At 40.8% G+C, this 23994-nt stretch overlaps 1 protein-coding gene across 1 annotated transcript in view; it reads right to left on the reverse strand.

Moving 5' to 3' along the window:
- Positions 1 to 23994, reverse strand: part of epha5 (EPH receptor A5) — a 72975-nt gene that overhangs the window by 20377 nt on the left and 28604 nt on the right. The window contains exons 4-10 of the mRNA XM_030435806.1: positions 16882 to 17037; positions 16428 to 16766; positions 6728 to 6852; positions 5685 to 5774; positions 5448 to 5517; positions 5194 to 5296; positions 955 to 1022 (exon numbers count right to left, since the gene is read on the reverse strand). Of these exons, the coding sequence (XP_030291666.1) occupies positions 955 to 1022; positions 5194 to 5296; positions 5448 to 5517; positions 5685 to 5774; positions 6728 to 6852; positions 16428 to 16766; positions 16882 to 17037 (951 nt within the window). The remainder of the gene's footprint in view (positions 1 to 954; positions 1023 to 5193; positions 5297 to 5447; positions 5518 to 5684; positions 5775 to 6727; positions 6853 to 16427; positions 16767 to 16881; positions 17038 to 23994) is intronic.

Raw genomic sequence — 23994 nt, forward strand, 5'->3', positions numbered from 1 at the left:
CAATCAGCCAACCATGGGTTGTGCATGCCAGTGGATTAAAAGATTATTTTTTTATTGACTTTGCCATTAGGACAACATCAAGTTGAAAAAAAAGACATCGACAGGACATCAATAAAAGGAAACTCCTATGTTTTTAATCGACATTCAGAAGCGTCTATAAACTGATAACAGGTACGTAACACAGAAAACCCTCTAACATACTTGATGTTAAAAAGCAACTTATGAGGACCTAAAAGGGCCTTATCACATATCAACTAACAATTGTTACAGGGCCATTGTTAACATTTTTCCATCAGTGTTTAATGTGACATTCTATCCTATCCCAACAGTATTTCTATTGACATTTTTAAAACCATCACTTCTACAGAGAAAACTTTCCAAGACTACCTAAAATACAGCAACAAAACACAATGATCATTACTTTTCAATTATTCCCAAAACAAGACACTTGCTTCTTGACTGACACTCATTTTGAAACATTTTCTTTCATGGTATGAATCAATATTACAGTGTATCACACGTGCTGGCTGTGTTATATCACAGTATTCCCTGTCTTCTATTGAGCTGATGAACCCGTCACTGTCCTCTCTGATGCCAACAGATGGATACTGTACTAAAAATGAGGCCAAATATATTAAGATGTCACGGTCTATAAATCATCCTTGCTTCATGTGTCCTTTGCCAACATGGCTGCCATGGAGCTGATATGTAGGGGTGTCATTTAGAAAATAGCTCCGGGTACAAACATCGTCAACTGGACTGGCAACAGACACACACACACACACAGACACAAACATGTGTGGGTCAACAGTGATGAATAAACTCGTACAGACATGACCGCCGTCTGAACCCTCTACTGTACATGGTGGTGTAAACTCTGAATGAACTGGCCCACACACATGCACACACATAAACATAAACAGATCGAGTTTGAGTTGAGCTTCGGTAACTCACTGTGACCATTATGGAAGTGCATCTTCTCCTCTTCAGGATCCTGCTTTGCTTTGCTGTAGCCACACCGCCTGAAAGGAGGGGCACATGAACGCATCACGGTTAGTGTGCAGTACTGTCATGTGCATGTGTCACAGCTTTGATGACTTTGCAGAAAACCCTTACAAAGACACTTGCATCAGTTACCAATATTGATTAATAGGTGGCAGACAAAACAATCCCAACACCAGTATTAGAAATGCCTCGGATGCTATCTAAAAGGGGTATGGGCAGGTACACAAGTCAATGCACTGATTCTATACAGCATACAATATTTATTTTTTTCAAGAAAATGGGACCCGGTTATGTTCCAGCAACATCCTGTGGCAATTGCCACCCAACACTGCAAAAAAATAAAAAATAAAGATAGTTTCTGTCTAATTACACATCAAGAAAGATCCAGTTTGGGTACGGGTAGATTCAAAGGTCGCCCTCTCCCCGGTGCCCTCATGTTCGAAAAAACGGTGCATAAGTGCCCTTTTGGATGTCCTTTATGGCAGATAAAACATGATTAAGTGTCCTATAGGGAGCATTTCCACTGGACAAAATGCGGCAAAGTGCCCCCCAGGATGAAAATGTGTCACGACCTCCTGGCTGCTAGTGCCCCAACACATACAGCTGATGCCCCCTCCCCTTTTCTTTTGCTCTTGCCCCTCAAACACAAGTTTAGTTTCGGCTAGTCTATTTACAGTAGCATCATTTTGCAGTAATTGCACAATTTGATTTACATTTTTTTAAATCTCTTTCAAGGTAGCTGAAATAACTGTCTGAGCTTATGCATTTTATCTGATATATATCAGATCCTGGCCGATATTTTATAGTTTTCTGCATTTCAATCACCACAAAGTGTTTCAGATCAGTGCATATTGGGCCAAATATATGCTAATACTGATTTATCCATGAATGGCCAATAATACGGCCAACCAAGATATCTACTGTAGACATAAACAAAGAGCAAACAGTGACATTTATAAACAGAGGCAAAATAATGGGTAAGAAAGAGATTACAGTAATGATACCACAATTGGCCCAGACACAGAGAAGCACATCCTGGCCAACAGAGGGCATGATCACACTAAGTGCAACATAAGCTTTTTATTTCCTTGTAGGATCTGCTAACATACATTCAGGGTTGACAAAAATATTGCTGAAAATGCTGAAAAACTAGCCGGGCTTTTAGAGATCAGCAAAGGACTGCAGTTTTAAAATAATGCAGTTTTCTAGGAAAAGCCCCTGTCAACACATCCACTCTGACTTCTGGCAGAGGAGAGAGCAGTGTTGTGCTTTACGATGAAGGCTGTATAGACAGTAAAGATTTTATGGGCAAGTCGTCTGAAAACAAATAGGACATATAAAAGAAAGACAGTCACAGTTTTTCAGCTGCATTCATCTCATATCTGTTTCTCCGTCTCTGTGTGGCCTGATGTTTTTGGCCAAAACCTGTATAAATGTGTTTGGCCATGCAGATGTTTGTCTGTGTGTTCGAAGCCTCTGCATGTCAATATTTAGACAAACAGCATCAGAGATAATTGCAGATAACCCAGATTAAACAGGACTGATTTTAAAAAGTGATCCCATACGCAAACACGCAAGCAAACAAATGACACGGACAAACGGCCAGAGAGTCGCACTCAAATAGGTGCAATGTTTGGTTAAACGCATCAGTTTGCACTTCTTCATTTGTAAAAAACAGGAGTCAACAACATGTTTTTCGGGGGCTGAGCTTTTCCCAAATTATCCATTCTTGAAGACAAAGTGCACGAACACACACAGGGGTCATGTCCAACTCTCTCCCATCATGCCTCTCTGTAGGACAGCCAGGCTTGGCTGGAGGGGTTCAGCGTGGGCAGCTGGATAGTCTGGGGGAGGGGAGTCTGTGTGTGTTAGTGTGTCTGTGTGTGTGCGTTTCGTACATGCGTGTCTGCCCGAGGGTGTTTGGTTTGCCGGATCTGTTGAGTCAAGGGGTTTGAGCACGCTCAATGCCCAGCCTGCCCTCCAAACTTCCTGTGTGTGTGTGTGTGTGTGTGTGTGTGTGTGTGTGTGTGTGTGTGTGTGAGCTAACCCATGCATACATGCATCAGTGCGTATCTGTGTGCGTCTATACATGTGTGCTGTGTCTGGATGCCTGTGCAGTCTGGAGGGTCATGCGTGAGGAGGAGGAAGAGGAGGAAGAGGAGGAGGGGGTGCTGTGTACAGTGGATGGGGTGAGGGGGTTGCGGTGGTTGTGTCCCAAATCCATCTCTGGAAAATTTGGCATTCCTCCATGTCTCCTCCCCCACACGAAAAACCAGAGCGATCCTCGATCCTCATCCCTGTCCGGCTAAACCAGAAATCCCGCTGTGTCTTTTCTGAAATCGCTTTTTAATCCTTGAACATCAGCAGCGCCCCCACGATCTATTCATCTGATCACTTTGCCAAAAAACCACATCCCAACGTGTTTGCGAAGATAAATTACGGTAATAATGACCTAACATTAAAACGGATGGAGAGGTCAATGGATGAGGGAGCGACAAAATACGTGTATGGGTTAAAAAAAAAATAAAAAATTGCGACCAGATCCATGGATTGATGAATGTAAGCTCAATAAAACAAATGCGTGGGTGGAGAGAACTGCCCTCAGCTCTGTCAGTGGTGGTTCAGTAAAAGGATTTGCACATGCGTAACTAGTAATTAACTTGCTTAGACACATATCACAGGAAAATGTGGTTGGAGAAGATGAAATCAGGCATGAAAAATTGTCCAAGAGTGTGAGGGACACGCGCCTGAATGCCTCCCGAACAACTGTGTGGTTCGTATTGTGCGTCGCATGTGCTCAAACGCTATCAGAAAATTGGTTCTACCAATCCCAAGACTAGGTTAAGTGAAGGTCTCATGAGCCTGCAGACACGCAGATGCAACATTAATGCAGTGTATAATGTAGAGAGCCAGCAAAGTGCTAAATGTTGGCGTTACAGAGCAGGGTTGTGTCACCAGACTTGAGGACCGGCACGTATGCTTCAGCCCCAAAGCTCTAACCTAAAAAGCAGCCCTTAATCCTGACCTATTACAAAACTCAAACCTCAAGCCATCCATCTAATCCCATAATGCTGCTCAACAAGAGAGGAATATCTGGGTCAGAAATGAGACGTGGTGTTTTGTCATTCCTGTTAGTCAGCAAGGGGTCAGAGGAGGACAGGGGGGAGTCCTCTGACTAAGCTCACATACTTTCGCATACACAGGGATGCACATGACAGCTGCACTTATACTAAATGACACGGTTGATGAATAAATTATGTCATAGTGTCCTGGCTTTGTGATATGCAGTGTGTCATTATTGGCCTAAAAGCAAACGGAATCAGTAAAGTTTCTCATCATCCAATAACATTGATTATTCCAATGAGGAGAGGATAAGAGAGGTTGCTCGAAAACAGCTACATTTCCCACATCAATGACTACATTAACACCACAGTAGTATTCCACTATTATTCAGAATATGACAACATTCTGATTTTATAATGTGTCATGTAAAAAGGATACTCCTTTTGGTTTTAGGGGCGTTTTTTGGACATGTATGCAAGGCATTCAGAGTATGCATCCCCAATTGGTCTATACTGAAGGTTGCCATGCGCCTCTAACGCTGTGCATTACCTAGTAGTGTTGTCAAAAATATCAATTTATTAAGAAATATCGCTTTTAATTTCAATACTGAAGGATGGAGGGACTACCCACTATAAATATTATGAAAGACTTTGATACCAAAGGGTTTTTGGATATAGCATATAGCTGCATTTTCAAGGAGGTGGTAGAACGTATGAAAGACGCTGTGTTCTTTAAAAAGGCACACACATGGCTGCATGTAACAGGAATATAAGTGGAATATTCATTTTCATTAGTCATTTAAGCAGTGAAGATGGAATATTGTCTTTCTGGATTAAGGGAAAAAAACGGAATATTTCTGTGCTTGCATGCATAACCATGTGTTCGCAAAGTCACATCAGACAGTCGGAAGCAAAGTTTGGTTTGTGGTAGAACATCATGATGTCAGAATTTTTACTTTATGTCAGCACCTTGGCAAGATTTAATATGCTGCAGATATCTCACCCATAAGAGAAGTATGTGTGCTGGCATACAGTATGTACTGTATGCACGTGCTCACACCTGCACAGTATATAGATGCTTTCCCGCTTGTGTTTATGTTTCTCCTGCTGTGTATTCAAGTCTTACCGTCCACTGAGCAGGAATCCAGCAACTACTGCCAGCAGGACCAGAGCCAGCGTGATGGCCACCGCCACTATCCAAGCCTGAGCTCGCTCACTGGTGGCTGTTACTGTCGAAGAAACAAAAGGTGGGGTTGGACAGAATCACACCTGGAATCTGTTGTTGAAGCAGTCTCCAAAAGTGGGTGGGAATCCCATGCACGTTGAACTATATTCAACCGTCATGATCCCTGTATTTCACTCTCTGTCTGGTGTACTCACAGTAAGGGCTGGTCTGGAATTCAAAACGTCGGCTAAATGCGCCGTAGCCTGCTGAGGTCCTGGCTCGCACCTGCAATGCATCACATCCAAATATATCACATCCACACTGAATACCACATCATATTCTCATGGATGCGCATTTGCCATTTCATCATATCTGCATACATTTTACATTGTTTTGTCAAGACATTATTATCTATTAATGCCTTTTTGGATATATCTGAACACATGTCCGACCTGGAAGATGTAGACAGAGGAGGGCTTCAGGCCTTCCACCTCCATCTCCGTCTCCTTGGACTTTATAATAGTGTAGCTGGAGTCCTGCTCCTGTAGTGGGAGAAAAAGGAGAGGGGGTTATCATAATTCACACACTTGCCTCACATACATTATTATTTGTCGTTGCAGTAATTATCCCCTGTGTTGTCCTGCCTACACTTTTTCTTTTTCTCTTATTCTCTGGCTCATTTTGATGGCTAAGCCACCTGTGGTGTGTGTGAGTGGGTGTAAGTGCATGTGTGGAAGGATCAGTTTCCCCAACTGTAACCACATCAGGTTTAAACAAAGCTAAATGCCCCATCCATTAGCTGTAGAAGCCATTAGCTAACCACTGACCACAGACCCTGATCTGCTCTCCTGTGTACCTTTATTCTGACCTTCCCAGAGAAATGAGACATCAGAGGATGAAAGGGGGGAAAAAAGAGGAAGGGCACAGGAACAATGATCTGAATACAAGCATCGAATTGCTGAAGTCCAGCTTTAAAAAAAGCCCTCATAGCTTTAGTGCTGTCACATGAAAGACTCTTTTTGACAGAAAGCTTTTCTCAGTGGCCACTTCAGCAAAAAAACACTTCAGTGTATATTCAGCTGCATCTCTGAGGGCCCTTTTGAACAATGTTGCTCTGTAAACTTTGGCCAAATGTAACAAATAAAAGTGTTTAACAAACTGTTACACAACAAAAAAATGCACACGTATTTGGGGTATTTTTAGCATAATAACATTCTCAAATGCAACAAATAATTTTAAAATAACATCTTCACTCTCAATCTAATTATGTACGCATGCCTAACTGAGCTAACTAGCTACCGGCAGCTTTACTTAGCAGCAGTTAGTGCTTACTCTGGTGTTGTACTGCCCCCTATTTTTTATTTTTCAATATATGGTCAATTCTTACACATTGCATATTCAAGAAGGGCAATCAGAAGCCACAGGTGGACAGAGAAATGTAGCTTTGTATAAGGAAGTAAACAAATAGAGCAATACATATATTTATATTGTTTACCTTTTCAAAATACTTGATCTCGTACTCCAGAATGATGCCGTTGGGACGATCAGGCTCTGCCCAAGAAAGAGCGATGCTGCTCTTCCCTGTGAGACCTTTCCTCACCACACTCACTGGGGAGGGAGCTGCATGCACACAAAGACATAAAAGACACAGTAAGATTTAAAGCACATTGATTTGCCTGGGCAGTAAACATCCAGCAGTTTCATACGATTCAACCAAGTGCATCTCTTTAGTTCCAGTAATTAACATGACTGATAAACAGTGATTAAACACAGGAAGAAATGGTGCCAAAAGTGTACAAGAACAGCGGGGTGCCATCATCATCTAAAAGACTGTCATCTCCTGATGACACCTCACCCTTTGATGTTTACATGCGCAGAGCTAATTGTAACGCTTGCTGTGATTGCTGAACGTTTTGACATATTTAACTGAAGATGCAACATCGTAGAACACACTCGCAATAACGTGATTTTTTAATGTTTCACATGTACATCTGTCGCCATACTGGCTTTCGTGCATCACACTTCCCCCCAGAGTTTCATCTTTGGAGGTGAAGTTTGCTAGCTACCGAAGTCCCCCTGACGTTATTTGGCACAGTCCTTTAACTCAACCACTGAAATTATTCTATGGTTATGAAGCAGCTCTGCCTCTGAAAATGTTTTTTTGCAATCTGACAACAAGTTGCACCTGCGCCTCATTAAACTTTCCCTTTTATATCTCGCTTTTCAGGAGATGCTGGCAAAGGAATGCTCGACGTCAAATAAGACTCCACACATCTGGCACAGAGCGTTTGGTGCACCAAGTTTGGCACTATTCAAATGATAGTACGAATGTTTTAGAATTCTTCTATTGTAGGGACCCAGTGAAAAGTGATTTATGGTATGCACATCTACATTTTTTAAATGAAAACTGCCTACGTTCTTATGCAGTCGGCCTATTTTCACACGTAGATCAGAAGTTCCAAATGTTAAACACATGGCTGGTTTTACAATGCATGTCTTTTTGTTTGATTTCAGCTCATTGCAAACTTTCAATTTCCATGCCATTTCTTTTTTTTCCCCCCTTTGGTGATTTATTCTGTAAGTTCTGAAGTGAGTGTGAGTTCGCATCAATCACTGAGCCATCCTGTTGTAACCTGAACTGTTGGCCCATCTCTCCGAGGGATAGTTGAAGAGTCTCTGACACATAAAGAGCTTTTCACCAGGCAAAATGCTCCCTCAGGCCACATCCTGATAGTGTGTGTGTGTGTGGTATGTGTGTGCGTGTGCGTGAAAGCCTCTACTGCAAATACTAAACACCGTTTAGGTTTCAATAGCCTCAGCAGAACTCCATGGGGAATAAATCATGGCTACAAACATAGTAACTGTATCCTGAGTGGATGGTCGCACAGAAGTGTTATCTGCAACATCTTAAAAGCCTGAAACCAGAAACCGAATCACACATACACCCTCAACGCTTAAATGGAATAAATGCTGGGATGCCATGATGAGATAGTTGGCTTCCTTTTCCCAGCAGCTTACCGGGTAACAATACACCCAAATCTAAGTATAAATCCTCCAAAAATGGATGCAGTTCAGCCTGCTATATTTAATCAAAAGTTGAATAGAGGGTGTCATGTGAGGGCTGACAGAGTGTAAAGCCCTCTCGGATACATACTTATGCTCTTTGGGTTTTGGATATAAATAGAGCTGATGTGAAATTACACATGAGAATACATACATTTGAACTGGGCTTTTTAAAAAAAAAAAAAAAAAGTTTATTTCCAATACATATGTAAGAAACGACAAGAAAAGAGTAAATATTCTGTCATTTGAATGTTGACCACCAGTCAACTACTGGCTATGTGTGCCGTTTGCATTTGTATTTGATTAGAGTAATTATCTGCACTTGCATTGTATCCTTTGTACAGAAATTATCATACTTACACAGTTTTTACCTCGCTCTCAATTACCTTGCATTGTTTGACTGTCAGTTCCTCACAATGCCGGCTGATTTTTCTGACACATTTAAGTTAAAGGTGCACTATGTAGTTTGGGGGAAAACATTTTAGTCAGTCTGAGTTTGTATGTTTAAACAAACTAATTAAACAAACTACGTTTTCATGACTGAATAAACAAACTGATCTTAAAGGTCCAGCACGGTTTCATACTGTTCTACATTGTTTATATGTGGCAGACCCTGCCACCTCTCTAGCTTCAAACAGTGTTCTGGGGACCTTATTTTTCTCTGAAAGCAGCTTGTTTATTCAGTTATGGAATAAATACATAAAATACACAAAACTACACAGTGCCCCCTCAGTGTATCTAATTTCTATCATCCAAGTGATAATTAGTCTTACATTGCACTTACCACTTTACTTTTGTTATACCTATTGTAAAATTTGGCCTACTTGAGTGTTATATATTACATTACATTCTTCGCTACTTTATACTTAAATTCCACTACATTTTGGAGGCAAACATTGCTCTTACTACACAACTACATTTATTTGATAGCTTTAGTTACTAGTCTTGTACTACTATTAAATTAATTCGATTAATTTGGTAATCTTGTACTTTGATACTTAGGGAAATGAATATAGGATACCTTTTTCTCAACTACTATTCATATGGATGACTTTCACTTTCACCAAAGTAACATTTTACTACAATATCTTTACAGTAACTTCAATATGATTTTTGGGTACTTTTAAGACCACTGCTCTATACAGCTCTCTGCAGGACCTCTGATGGCCAGACTATCACTTCACTGCTGTGTTTTTTATTCTTATATTCTTGTTTTTGTTTTCATATTGTTTTGTTTGTGTGGTATAACTCAATGCCTCATTGTCCCTCAAGTTCAGTGAACTTTAATTGTCCATTAAAAAATAAATAAAATTAATTAAGTCCAAAACCTAAATGTCAATTGTTTAAAAGAAAATGTGATGGTCGAAGTTTCCCTTACTATTCCTCTGCCGTTTTCTTTCCGTTTCACACCTAAGTTCTTCTGTTTATATTTAGAACGCATTTACAAACAAAAATGTGTCATCAGATAATTTCTTGCCACGTTTTTTTTTTTTTTGCAGCTCCCCCTTTTCACCAGCGCAGACACACTCAGACGTCCATAAATAACACCCGAAGCGGCATTTTAGTCAACAGATGCACCTTTCTGCACAATGCGTCACCTTTTAGTGCCATGATTTGCCGTCTGTAACTAAACAAACAAGTGTTTCACAATCTGACATATCTGAGAAACGCCAAAGCAGCTAGAGAATGGGAGGTGATGGAAGGAATGGGAAGGGGTGCTAAAGGAGGAGGAGGAGGAGGAGGAAGAGGAGGAAGGGAGGGATGACAAGTGAGTGGGTTGACAAAATTGGGAAAAAAAAGAAAGCGAGAGATGGAGGAGAAGAGCGAGACGTGGCGAAAAAGTGTAGACAGGCTCCAAGCAACACATCCGTTTTAGCAACAAGGAAGATGTCGGAATCACACTTCCTGGTTTAAACACTTCCAGCGCGTGTTATGTCTGCTAATCAGCACCTAAAAGTACGGGAAGGCGGGCCACAAACGAACATGAACTTCTGGCACTTTCCCTATAATTTACTTCCGCGGTGCCACTTTTGTGTTTTTCCATCAATCTGAAAGCTGGAGCTATTCAGCAGACGAGTGCGGTCCTTCAGTGTAACAAGTCTGGCCTGAGATAAGAGCAGCGTTATCACAATGCAGAGCATGAGCCTCTCGGACTGCTATCTGTCTGAAGCATCACCGAAATCAATACGGACCATCAACTATCTGGTTTATTATCCTTTAACTACCCTCGGAGAATGGCAGGGAGACGGACCCACAGTCGGAATGAAGGAGAGATGGAGACACAGAGATAGATGGCTTTCTTAAGGTTGTAAAGTAGCCGAGCGGCTCTCGTCTTTTCTGTTCGCAATTTAACCCCCCTGCCCACGTCCTTTATCTCACGCAACTCTTATGTTTTTCATACGTCTGCAACAGTGACAGCCATTTGGCAGTGTAGAACCAATCCGTCTCACACCAATACAGCCTTCCCATCATTTCTCAGTGTCACTGAGAATTCATGAAAGTCGTAACAAGAACTCAACGAGGTGTTGATCATAAACTGCTAGGTCGCCAGTTCGTGTCTGGCTGCAGACCTTTGCTGTGTGTCGTCACCCAACTCTCTCCCTCGTCATCTCTCCATGGTCGTCTGACAACAACCACATTAAATCCATAATAAAAACTTAAAAAAAAATGACCACTAAATGTACAAACTCAACTAGGTCAAAGGCAGTCTTCTCATAGAGTGAAGTACTTCTTTTATGAAGTAAAGGTAAAAGATGTCAGATCTGTCTTAAGTAAATAATAATTACATCAACAGAGGCTGAATTCCATTCAAAAAGACCAATGTAAAACTAAAAAATGCATTTCCTGCTGAAGGTGCGGTGTGACTGCAGAAATGTATGCATTTGGGTGGATACGGTGGTGCACAAAGCCAAAGATTTCTACTCCCTGGCTTAGTAAATTACCCTGATCTTCCGCTATGGGGGGCCCTTAGAGCGTGGGCTCTCAAGACTTTTGCGAGTCAAGTATGCCATCTTTAGGTCTGGCCCCTGAATACCTGGAATAGGGATAAAATCATTTAACCGTGCCACTCTTCTAGTATTCTCATATGTTACTTGATCGAATTATGATAGTAAATTAGTCATTTTGGTGGGGTTTTGACGCTCAGAAACATTCATCCACCATTTAACAGTGGCTTCTTCTCAGTTTGGCCGCTATGCCAATCGTCCTAAAAGCCGCCCGGGGGGCTTGTTTCAGGACCGTGGTACTTAAATAGTCTTGAACCAGGGCTGTTAGCATCCATATTCAATAGACAACCCCAACCCCAAAATAAAGCCAATACACTTCATACAAACTTTCTTCTACCAACTGGTAGGGCCCATATCCTCTCTGCTGATCTCACAAATGTCTTGTGAGTCATCTTTAACGTCTTTCACTCCAACCTTGCTCTGGAGATTAACAACTAAAATGGCATACCCTAATTATAACGGCTGATACCTCTTCCTCCCAATAACTATATGCATAAATAAAGTTTTGAGGGAAAGAAAATATGAAAATTCAATGTTTTTTTCATGAGAGAGCTCGGGCGGATCTCCAAATAGGACATTTGTGGAATGTGAACATATTCAGATTAGTTTTTGTATTACTTCCATTTCCGTAGACAATACATGTGTATATCAAAGTGCATAGCTGTAATAACCATCATCAGTGCAAAAGATCTAGCATCTGGCACCACTTTTAGGCATCTCTGTCGCGGGCTACATCTAAAATGCACTTATATGGATGCTGCTTTGTCAACACATGGTTTTATCCTCCCCTACTCTAAGTTCACTTAGTTTCAGTTTCAATGCAAACACTCCAGTGACCTCACTACTTTTACATCTACGCCTGAAACAAAAAGCAAGACACATGGCCAGGGCACTGGGTTTGTGTGCACTTATTTGTTTTACCACCCACAAGGTAATGCATCACGATTCAGTTGATTAATGGCCAACAACAGTAAAAACAATGTATGGGAGCATTTAGTGTGCAGTTACCACACAGCGCTCCCACACTGCGAACAACATGAAAAAACAAATAACCAGAAATAAAAACATAATGGAGCCGAGCTTCAACAGAGGCCCACTTAATGTGCATATGAAGCTTATTGGCTAACAACAGTCGGCATTCTCTGTGATTATTGACTATTGACAAATAGCCAATTACATTTGAAAGCTTCTTTGTTCTCATGATTTTCCTATTGTGTGGAACGAACAGTATGTTGATTAATGCCACAAAAGTCATCAGGGCTTTATACATAAAACATGACCCAATATCAAACATACAGAAACTTGAAGCTCAGTTGAGCTGCAGCAATAGTTCTGCACCGTTTGACTTCTTCTTTCGAAATTAAGTTCTACAATCTAATAGTGCTTGCTAGCTAGCCACCTTATCAAAGCTATGTTCTGGTGTGAAAGGCAACATCAAAGCAGCTGCAAAGTATATGACTTGCATTTTTAAAAGTGTTCAGCCGCACCAGACCCCTGACTGTGTTTGAATGCGTACAAGCACTTAAAGTCCGCCATTCGCTCTTCCTACTCTCCCTCTTTTTATTTCCCCTTTTCTTCACCATGTCTCACAATCTCATCCTCTCTCACCTGTCCCCCTCCACCTCTACCTCCGTCCTGTGATTCTGTCCTTGTCTTTCCACCTCCACCTCCTGCCTTTCACCTCTCCTCCTCGCGAGCGCCAACACTTTATTATTCAGCAGGGCTTCACAGGGACACTGTGAAATCACCTATTTCACGGATCCCTTATCGAGTGTGACACTTCCCACACATCAAACGGCAGATCCTCCGTCTCTTCCTCTCAGTCTCTGTCTGTCTGAGTCTCCCTGTGGCCCCCACCACCTCTCGGTACTTTTGTCTCTGTATCTCTTTTGGCTTCTTTAACCCTCACAAGCAGAGGCACAGTCAATATACACAGGCACAACACACACAAAACAGATGTTAATGCTGATCAAAGTGCTCATTCGGTAATTACATCTGTGATAGCAAGTTGAAGCAGGATCAGAGTATATTAAACTGTTCATTACAGATGCTAAAGGATTCAAATGATTGTTCTGCTTACTTTGGGAAAGCCTCTGGCGCAATTAGTCCTAACCATGCTGCAGTGAAGACATCACTGCAATGATGCTGGTAATGGTCAAAGGTTAAGTGCACTACAAACTTTCAAATAGAAACAATCAAGCATCCAGGGTGATACAGGGTATAGCAAGGAGATATCTGGATGATATAAATCCGGGGGAATAATATATCTCATATATTGTACATTTTAAACTGGAGTACAAAGCATACCTCTGCCAAAGCCCAACCGCCCAAACCAATTAAAGCTAATCCATCAAATAAAACATATTTAAATCTGCTAGATACAGATTTTACTTTGGATCCGCATCAAATTGTACTCACTCATTGATACCAGCCACATGAATATGCCTGATTTAAAAAAAAAAAATCAAGATCCATGCATTATTCCCCAAGAAATTAAAGATAATACCGAAAAACAGCTGCTGCAATTCCTGCATCAAACCCTTTATCCAGATCCACATCAACAGTTAATGGGGTCTATTCTGAGTCATCCTCTATCCGAGTTTTGTGGAGTAGTTTTTGTGTATTCTTTTTCACAAACTAACCAACCAGCAAACAGACCTGGACAAAAGCATAACCTCCTTGGTGTTGGGAAAGTGCTAATGAAAAGCTAAATCATCATCAGACGATAGCTGAAGGGTTCTGAGACTGCAAATGCATTCCACCTCTTTTGATCTCCACACAGACTGTTCACCTGCGAGCAACCAAAGCCTGCTCGAACGTGATTTTGTAGTCGGTGTAGTGTGGACCAAGCTGACACCAGAATGCTTCTGATGCCAAAATCTGGTCCTTTGCCTACAGTTTTACATTCAAATTCAGATGTAATTCATAAAGAAAACGGACCTGTAGCAGTTGCTACCTGCAACCCCTCATCACATGTTGCATATGCATATTTCCTATTTCCACATGTGCTCATTTGCATTCAAGAGCCTAGAGGTGTTGAACACTTCTGGTATTGAAAAAGAAAGAATTGAATACAATGTGTGCTTCCCCTCCTTCTTATCCTGTTACTCATCATCTCATTCATCTTGTGACCTGAGGTCCCAACCCCCCCAAGCTGGGAACCACCAACTAAGAAAATTAAGAGATCTGGATGTGACAGTTTGGTGCGCTGATGGACCTGATCCATGAGATTCATACAAAGCATACAATTATGCGTAAACCATCTGTACCTTCTGTTAATTAGGCCAGAGGTAAGACATATTTTACTGACTTTACTTGGCAGGAGAGCATATTTACAGTAGAGTTAACTGTAAATGGCTCATTTGATCACTTTAAGCGTTCGCTTGTGAGCACACATGTTGGCACATATGTTCTGCAATCTGTATTCCAGATATTTTCGAGCAGCCAGACAGCACTATTGGTACAGCTGTTCATAATCTGTCAACCTTCCACAGCTTCCACTGTATTATCCTGTATTTGTTTTGTGCTTATTGGTGCATTATGTCCTGCAACACCTGTCTTTTTCTTTAATGTTGTTTTTTTTTTCATTTTAATTGTTTTCACTACAGTTGAATTACATCTACATACATTCTATATTTTAACTGTGCACTGTTCGCCACTCTTCTACTGCTTTTGATATATACACATCAAATTGGTCTCATTAGTATGCTCATTTAGTATCAACAGAAATATCAACACGCCGTTGCCACATTCATGTCAGAAAGCAGCGCATTTGTTCTGTGACTCCGCCAGCCATGTGTAATCTAATGTAATCCCTAATCTCCATTTGGTCCACTGACTGGCTAACTTTAATCCAGCTACAACTCCAATAAACTGAATGCGGCGGTTGTGCAGTCTGGTGTAATCCACTCAGCCACATTGACAACTAAGCGAGAGGGCCGTCACTGCTCGACTGTCAGGCCTCCCTCTCTCTCTGTCTCATACTGTATCCACCCTACTCCTGCTATTACCCAATATTACCAGACTGCCAATGAGGCATCTGTTCAACAAACACACTCCTTCAAAACATTGTTTTTCTCTAGCCCTCCCTTCAGATGGAGGCTTTATATTTTTCCTCATTTCATTACACAGTGCGCTGCCCATTTCATTACAAGCAAATAAAATAAACTACACGAGCACATACCTCCTATAAACATTAAAATGGGCTCCCAAAGCGGAATTTTAATCTCCATTTAAAAAGGAAAAAACAACAAAGCTTCCAATATTTACAGCTATAAGGGGGGAGGTTGGATTCTTTCATTGTCCGATATTAGAGTAGTCTTTTATGTTTGGCCACTGCGCGGCTCACTTTAGTGTTATTGGTTTAGGACCTTGCTCAGGCATGCTCTATAATTTTCACAGATTTTTCTAAGCCGCTCTGGCAGCACAGATAATACAATATCCAGCAGCTACTAATGCAAAACATTATACCAGCTGAAGTTTCCTTCTTAGCTGAGAGTTGATCAATAATCACACTCCCCAGCCTAAATTTAACGCATAAACTTGCAAGTCACCATCGGCCTGATTCATCATTGTTGACAGGCATGCAGAATAACACCTGCTACCACACAAGAAAAAAAAACCCACGCACAGCCAGCCTGCAATTCAAGAGCTTTCATTATGCCACCGATTCCTCAAGCAAATCTTGTTGATGAAATGCCCTGCCTAATTGAGGGGACCAAGCTGCTTTTTCAATGACAAATCTGGATGCAAAAGCGAAAAAGAAAAAGCTTTCCACTGTGCAATGTTCGCTCTCTCTCACTGCAGGGATGGTGCACGAGGGAGAATTAATACGTCAACAGATTTGTTGGACAAATACTGTGATAATTTGATCATCTGGTGTTTTTGTTATCAAACCCAGATAGTCACACCAGGAATCCGACACACAGGTTGGACTGTGGCAGTCCCAATAAAGGAGGAAAATAAAGAATCATAACAAAATGGTGATGACTTCTTTTGGAAGGAAGTTTAAATACTGGGGTAGAAAAACCAGGCCAGCTGTGGTGCTGATTGGACAAATCAGGTGGAGGCTGGGATTGCCAACAAAAAGAAAGTATTGATATTTGTGACAGATCTGGCGCAACCTACCTGCCTGATTGGTCGTCACATTGAGTGACACATACTGCTTTGCATGGTCTTTGGCCAGCTCTGACACCCCGTTGACAGCCTCCAGCAGGAAGCTGTAGTTAGTGTGTGACTGCAGGTCGGCCACCATCACTGAGGTGTTTGTCAGGCCGACGCGGCGCGGCAAGAAGCGCACGTTGGGGCCGCATTCTTCCAAGCCCCTTCCGTCTGGAAGAACTCGTCTGCACAGGATGTTGTAGCGCACATCCTTCCTGCCGCCTGTTTCCATGGGGACGGACCACTCCAGGAAGACGCTTGTCTCATTGACATTGGAGATGGCATTGCGTGGGGCAGAGGGAGGGCCTGAAAGAGATGGAAGCAACTCTAGTCTTACAATATCTCCAAGAACAAAAGCACATTGGTAAAAACTGTGAAGAGGTGTAGTCCAATCAAATGTAACATATGCAAATATCCTCACGTGTGCAGGCCATATTGGGAGGGTCAGAGTCAATCTTGTAGTATCCGTCCTCACAACTGCAAGCAGTGGATCCCGCCTGCCTCGCCATACTGTGGGGCGGACACTTACTGCAGGCCAAAGACTCCAGCAGCGAGCGGTAAAACCCCACTTTGCACACTGAAAGACGAGGAGGAGGGGGGTGAGAGGACACCAGGGGTGTTTGGGTTGGATAAAGATGAGATGAGATGATAAGAGTAGACATAGGAATGGGAGAGGGGTCATGGGGGGAGAGGTAAAATAGAAAAAAAGTGGTGGAGAGAAAAAGCAGGGCAGCATGGTTAGTTCCTTCGGAAAAAGAAAAATGAGGTCAGCATCAAAACGGTAGGAAAAAAAGATTCCCTGGGTGGTTGTGGTTGTTTTGAGGATCCTCATCAATGATGCGACTGTAGTTAGAATTAAAAGAAGCATTTGTCACCTAGTCTTTGTCATCACATTTGTATTTTTTGTCTTTGTTCCTTCTGATGTCTGATTTCTTCTTCTATCCCACAAGGGATTATTTCTTTTATCAAACCTGTGCACCCTGCCCTTTTCTTGATTTTTATTATCTCGACCAACAAAGTTTATTTTTATTTGCTCTTATGGGGATTTCCTTCCCTCTCTTTCCTTTCTATAATTTATTTATTTCATTTAATCCTTTTTACCAGGATATTTTGCTTACCCAGTGGGCATTTTTCCATGGAAAAGCTGGAAAAAACACACAAAACGTATTTTAAGGTCATCAATGAAAAGTGATTCCAAACTGGTTCAAAAGTTTTTTCTACTATTGAAGATGTTGATTAAACGTTTCCATTTAGAACATTTATTTGTTCCTATTTGCACATTTAAGGCAATACAATGTATTTTTAAAACAATAACCTACCCTGATAAGCCTCAAACTTATTTCTTCGGCCATTTGCCCCACAAATCATGGTTTGAAGTATTCAAAGCTGAAACGTGTCACACTACCATTAGTACCCAGTACCCACCCAGCCACATACGTGAAACATATACAAATACAAAAAGCACAGGGACAGACATCATCTCTTTTCCTCCCACACAAACAAACAGTCTGATGGTTAATCTAAGTGGGGCAGGTAGACAGCAGGGTGACACACTCGGAATGTTAACAGGCAAGAATACATCAACAACCTTTGTCGCCATGGCTGCGCCCTCAAGACAACCAATCACCGACTTATCATGACTGTGTTTTCCTTCTTGATTTTTACTGTTGCAGACAGACAGATACAAACTGCACAAGCAATAGGTGATGAAACACGAATGGGATATCTGACTAGAGATAAGAAAGTCCATAGATTACTGTATCCGTAGTTATTGTGTAAATGACACATTTCTATTTCCTTATCACTGAGGAGAGTAGAGGATGCCAGAGAAAGGAGTACACTAGAAGAGAGTGTTTGTCCTCCAAGGACTCAAAGGTTAGGAGCCATTATCCTCACCGATTGTCTCTGAATGTGGCTGTTGTGGAGCCCATTCAGGGTCTAACTGTGATTAAGGACTACATAATTAAACTTCAGGTAAGAGGACAGGAGTTGAAAGAATAGGAGGACAGAAAATACGGGAGGGTAAACAGGAAATGAGATAAGAAAAGGGAAGAGAAGAGAAGAGAAGAGGAAGAAAGCTGAGTTTACAAGGGGAGATGAGGAGCGAAAGGAGGAGAGAGGTTGAGACAAAGGAGGAATGGAGGGGAAGATTTGTGTGTGCGTGGGTGTGTGGTGTGTATGTGCGTCTCAGGCGTTAGGCGGCAGTGGCTCTGATTCCCCTTGACGGAACCTTGGTCCATTGTCATGGAACATTAGGCCTGAAAAATCCTCCCTCTGCCCTGGATCGCTCTTGTGTCTCACCTCTGAGACACACACAAACACACACACACCATTGTCTTTGTGTTATTTGTGGACACCAGACCAGAACATGCATACTGGGGACCACCATTTCTGAGGGGTTGTACAGCAATGGAAATAAAAATAAAAATAATTAGGCAGAATCCTTGAGCATGCGCGCGCACACACACACACACACACACACACACCTTGCCTTTTTGTCATTTGTGGAAACTGGACAAGAAAATGCATACTGGGAACCACCATTTCTGGGGATTGAACAGCACAAAAAAAGAAAAAAAAGAAAGAAATCAGGCACAATCCTAAAGGACACATACACACAACCTCACTCACAGACACACACACACACACATGCTGGAAGCCTTTTATTAAATGCATTTGGCATGTAGGATGCCACACATACCCTAATTATGAGTCGTGGCTCAAGACTTTGCTTTTGAGGCATTCACACACTGGCCTAGTTTACAATGAGCAGATAGTAATACATCAAGTAATTCACGCTCATTGGAGCACAGACAGTGATATTTGCCTTTTGGGTTTAGTTTATTCAGATGTGAAAGAATGTGATGTGATGTGAAAATAATTTCTGCCATCCTTAAAGTTTTTGTCCTGTTTTGTTAAAGAGCTGGGTCTATACCAATTGTTCTGATGGATAGGGCTGGGCTTGAAATAATATTACAACATTTTAAGGTTAAATCATGATACAAGATTTAAATCTTGATATTTTGAAACCTCCTCAAAAGCACTTTTTAATAAAGACTAGATGACAAAGTTAAATATTCAGAAAACCTCAATATCAATATTGCGAACAAATTTTAGGGAAAAAGTATTTACACAATTACATTTTGACAAATAATCATCAGTAATGTGGATATGAGTAAGTATAACAAGTACTTACTGAGTAGAACAGTCTGGTAACAACCAGGATACAACAACACTTTGCCATATGAGGATATAACTATATACAAAATCTAAGATAACAATATAATATACATATATTGGCTAGTACTAGATGGTTACTTGACACATGTACATTTTTTATTATTATTTACCTTAATTAATGTGATACAACCTACAACTTTATCGCATTCTACAGAACTATGTGTGTGTGTGTGTGTGTGTGTGTGTGTGTGTTGAGGGATGAAGCATTCAGGGGAGTAGGACACACCGGATCCTTTGTCTGCCTCAGCCCCGTTGCCACACACACACACACATTTATGGTTGCATACAGATTTATTGCCATAGTCTGGTGTCTGGCTCTCCTTGACTTCATCCTCCAGTCCTCCATGGTCAAATCAATAAAAATGGGGTGGCAGCTCATTTCACATATACAGACACATGGGCGCACATGAACAGTGAAGTAGAATAAAGGAGTAGTGAGAGTGAAGCAAGAAAAGGGCAATGATGAATAAAAAGAATTTAAAAAATCTTTGCGCATATTAAAAAACTGAGATAGTATGTTCAGATATTATGCCAGTATAACCATGATTATTTTAATTTATTTATATATTTTTTTTATTTTTGGTACCAAGCTCTCACCGCCTGCTGTGTCTGTGCTGAACTCCCTAAAGATCACCTGCCAATCAAACAGTATGCTGTGGGCACAGTGGGATACTAATGGCTCCTTACTTGGGTTTCCTGTTGATCAAGATTTGAATTTCTGTAGATTTTTTTTGTCTTTTGGCCACAGTGTCTGTATGCTGCCACTGCTGATGGAAACTACATTTTCAAAAATGTATTCCACACCCACCAAAAAGATTTATCAGATGTTGTTCACTATATGATTCTGGATTTGTCTAGGGAAAGCAGATCATTGTCCATGGAACAGCAATCATTTAAACTTTACTTAGACATTCACTGTAAATAAGAATACAATTGTGTTTGCTGAAAATCTGTCTGTTAAATAGATTCAAAGATAAAAAGCCTGGCAGATAGATGCAAATAATGTGTTGTCAAAGATTACCTGACGTGTTTTGATTAAATAAAAAAATACTGCGTTTCTTTTCCCTTTGACAAATTAAACATGATTGTCAGAATGATATACACATTTGCAATCAAAATGTGCAAATTGGTGTGAAAAAAGATTTCCACTGTGCGCCACTTTAATGAAAGTCAATTCCAACTGACTAACAAGCACCAACAGAGTGTATGGTAAGGTATTTATAATCATTAATACTAGCTCATTTCCATTTACGATAAATAGATTATCCATGCCCTACAGGAAAAGTGAATGCACAGCAAATGTGAAAATTTACTTACGGCATGTATTGTGAGATATGACATGACGATTTGAATGCAAATGACTAGTTATATCAAGCTTCATTTTTGACTGTTTTGGCTTAATTATGTGTAAAAGAATTTACCATATGCAAGGGGAAGGAGTCATAAAAGTCATGGCATCCAGCTGAAGGCTGAAACTGGGATGAATTAAAATGCCACAGAGGGTGAATAAGAACATGCATGTCCTTCATGCGTGTGAAGGGTAAAGCCCTTTGTGTGGCTGTCAGGACGAGAGCAGAAGACATGCACGTTGACTAAATGTCCTTAAAAGGGCAACTAGATGACTCTACATGTGACTTAGTGATTACTGCTTTGATTCTAACTGTAGTTAGTGTCTTCTATTACCATAGTGATCTTATGGTTTTTACTACAATGACAGATCAATGCTCTTATGCACATTCAATGATTTGAAGACACTATACTTTGTGTATTAAACAGCCATTTGCACATTTTTATGGATGGTAACTTTTCATCTGGAGCCATCATCATGTCTAAATTTTCATATGTGTCAATTTAATTTATTTCTGACTGAACAGCTGCAACACCTTTGACTTCCCATCTTGGGATGCAAGATACCAGATTTTTGATAAGCGGATATTTTCCAACTTGTTTTGGCCAATTTGCAGATACCTATACATGCAAAAAAATAAATCATAATCACATAATTGCAGAGAACATCAAGCATCTCTGGTTATATAATTAACATATTACACATTATTACACATTCACAGTGCATAATAACATTATCTTATCTCATCTTATTCTCTTTAGGCTGACGCCAGTAGCCAGTATCATTTTACAGCCATTATGGTCTGATGCTGATTTTGTCTAGAATACTGTTCATCCCTATCCGCCAGTGCTATATTTTGTGCTACATTAGCAAATGTTTGCATGTTGACAATCTAAAACAAGAGGTGAACATTTCATAACCTTACCTGCTAAAAATCACAACGTAAGGACAGTAGTATCGTAGCGTGCTGATGTTAGCAGTTAGCTAATTGCAGCCCTAATGGAGCCGCTAGTGTGGCTATATAGTCTTAGCCTTGCTTTATAAGATTAAACAATCAACTGTCACCTTTTCCTCCCAAGAAATAGAGCTAAATATGGAGCAAATTCTGTCTGGTCAAATATGACCTCTTCATGGCAAATTTGAATGTTCCCCAAATCTCCATCTTTGGTTAGGTTCTTTGGTATTTATGTCCTACAATGAAACGTCTCCAGATGCAATGGCAGGCAGGCTGCAGGATCTTTGGAGGAGCTTTAAGTGCCTTAAAGAGGCACACCCACTCACACATGCATCTTTATATCGGAACACACACAATTCCCGTGGTGAGATTAGTTATGGTCATGGCTGGCTGAATGAAATGGCTCATTCCTCATTGTGAAAGCATTCTGAATAGAAGGCATAGTGGTAGTAGTGTGTGTGCATGTGTGTGTTTCGCCCTTGGGCAAGCTGTCTTTCTGATGCCACGCAGCTCTTAATGCACAGCACAAAGGGTAATAGGTAATTAATATGCAATACACACTTAATGTGCCTGTATGAGACTGTGTGTGTGCGCGTCTGCGTGTGTGAGGTTAATACGTAATTAATATGCATCACACACTGGCATCCCAGGCAATTAAGGATCCAGTGGTGTCCGTGATGCTTCTTAACGAGCGTCCTCTTTAATTGGAAACATTTCATTGTAAACATGTTGATTTATATGACGGGCTGTCGTTTGGTGGGATTAGGGGGAGTAAACGATTAAGGCGGCAGCATAGAGACTTACTCGAAGAGGGTATAATAAACAACTTAAAGTTAAAGACCCCATACTGTGTATAAGCAGCACATTAGATCTAAATTCATTTATACGGCTAAAGACAGACTATGGAACCAAATATCAAAATACGGTCCTTAAATGCAAATATTAAAATAAAACAAATAAATAAAAATCACATATAAATATTTACAAACATTTTGTAGAAATGACTACTGCCAGTAGAAGCTGGTTAGCTGGTCAACTGATATATGAACAATGCTTTAAGATGTAGTAAGCTGTAGAAAATAGAAAATGTACCCCCACGGATATACAAGGCAATATCACAATGTAAGAATACTTAATCAGTAAAATAGAAACAGTAAAATTACAGAGGCTTTTCCAGTAAAAAGAACTCAATCATTATGCATGTGTTGTTATATATTAACCTAATTCATGATTAGTTTATTACTTATGCAGTAACATGTAAGCAACATTTAAGGTTAACTGGCTAAAAAGGGGCCAATTTGAACTGTTTAAATACTGTCAGGTAGTCTAATCTATTGCAATGTGTCCCATCATAAGCTCATCTTGGTTGAGCATGGAAAATCGGCCTCGGCAGGGTAATTGCAACCAAAGCTGTCCAATATTTGTCGAGTAAGAAGTACGAATGTCGTTCGAATATAATTACAGTAACTTCCTGGTATGAAACCCCTGCATTACGTAACAGCTTACATACAATTTAATTGCCTTCATCATTTTATTTGAAAGCATAATAAATCTTGTTCATCTTAAATGTATAATTGATACTTTCACATCTCATTAATAACAACTCTTTCACTATTGTTGTTAGGTTGGAGATGTAATTTTCCTGTTGGGCTACAGACTAAAGGAATAGACAGCTTTAGTTCACCCTGAAACTAGTACAAAGAATAAGCACAGTAGAAACATCAGATAGGTAGGACCACCGCATTCAACGATGCATCTATGAACCTAAAGGCCCCCACACACCGCCCAGACGTCCAACTGCCTTATCCGACCACTCTCCGACCACTCCGTTGCCTCTTGTCTGACCTGTTCGGCAGAAAAGTTGCATTGAACACACCGCTTCGACGTGCTGCCTACTCCACAGTAGCGTGTATGTTCTGCGCTTGCGCGAGATGCAATAAGCGGGTGGCGCTTGTGTTGTGAGTTGTAAACGAGAACCTTACGCACGCAAC

The sequence above is a fragment of the Sparus aurata genome, chromosome 12, assembly GCF_900880675.1.
Source record: "Sparus aurata chromosome 12, fSpaAur1.1, whole genome shotgun sequence".
Lineage (NCBI taxonomy): Eukaryota > Metazoa > Chordata > Actinopteri > Spariformes > Sparidae > Sparus > Sparus aurata.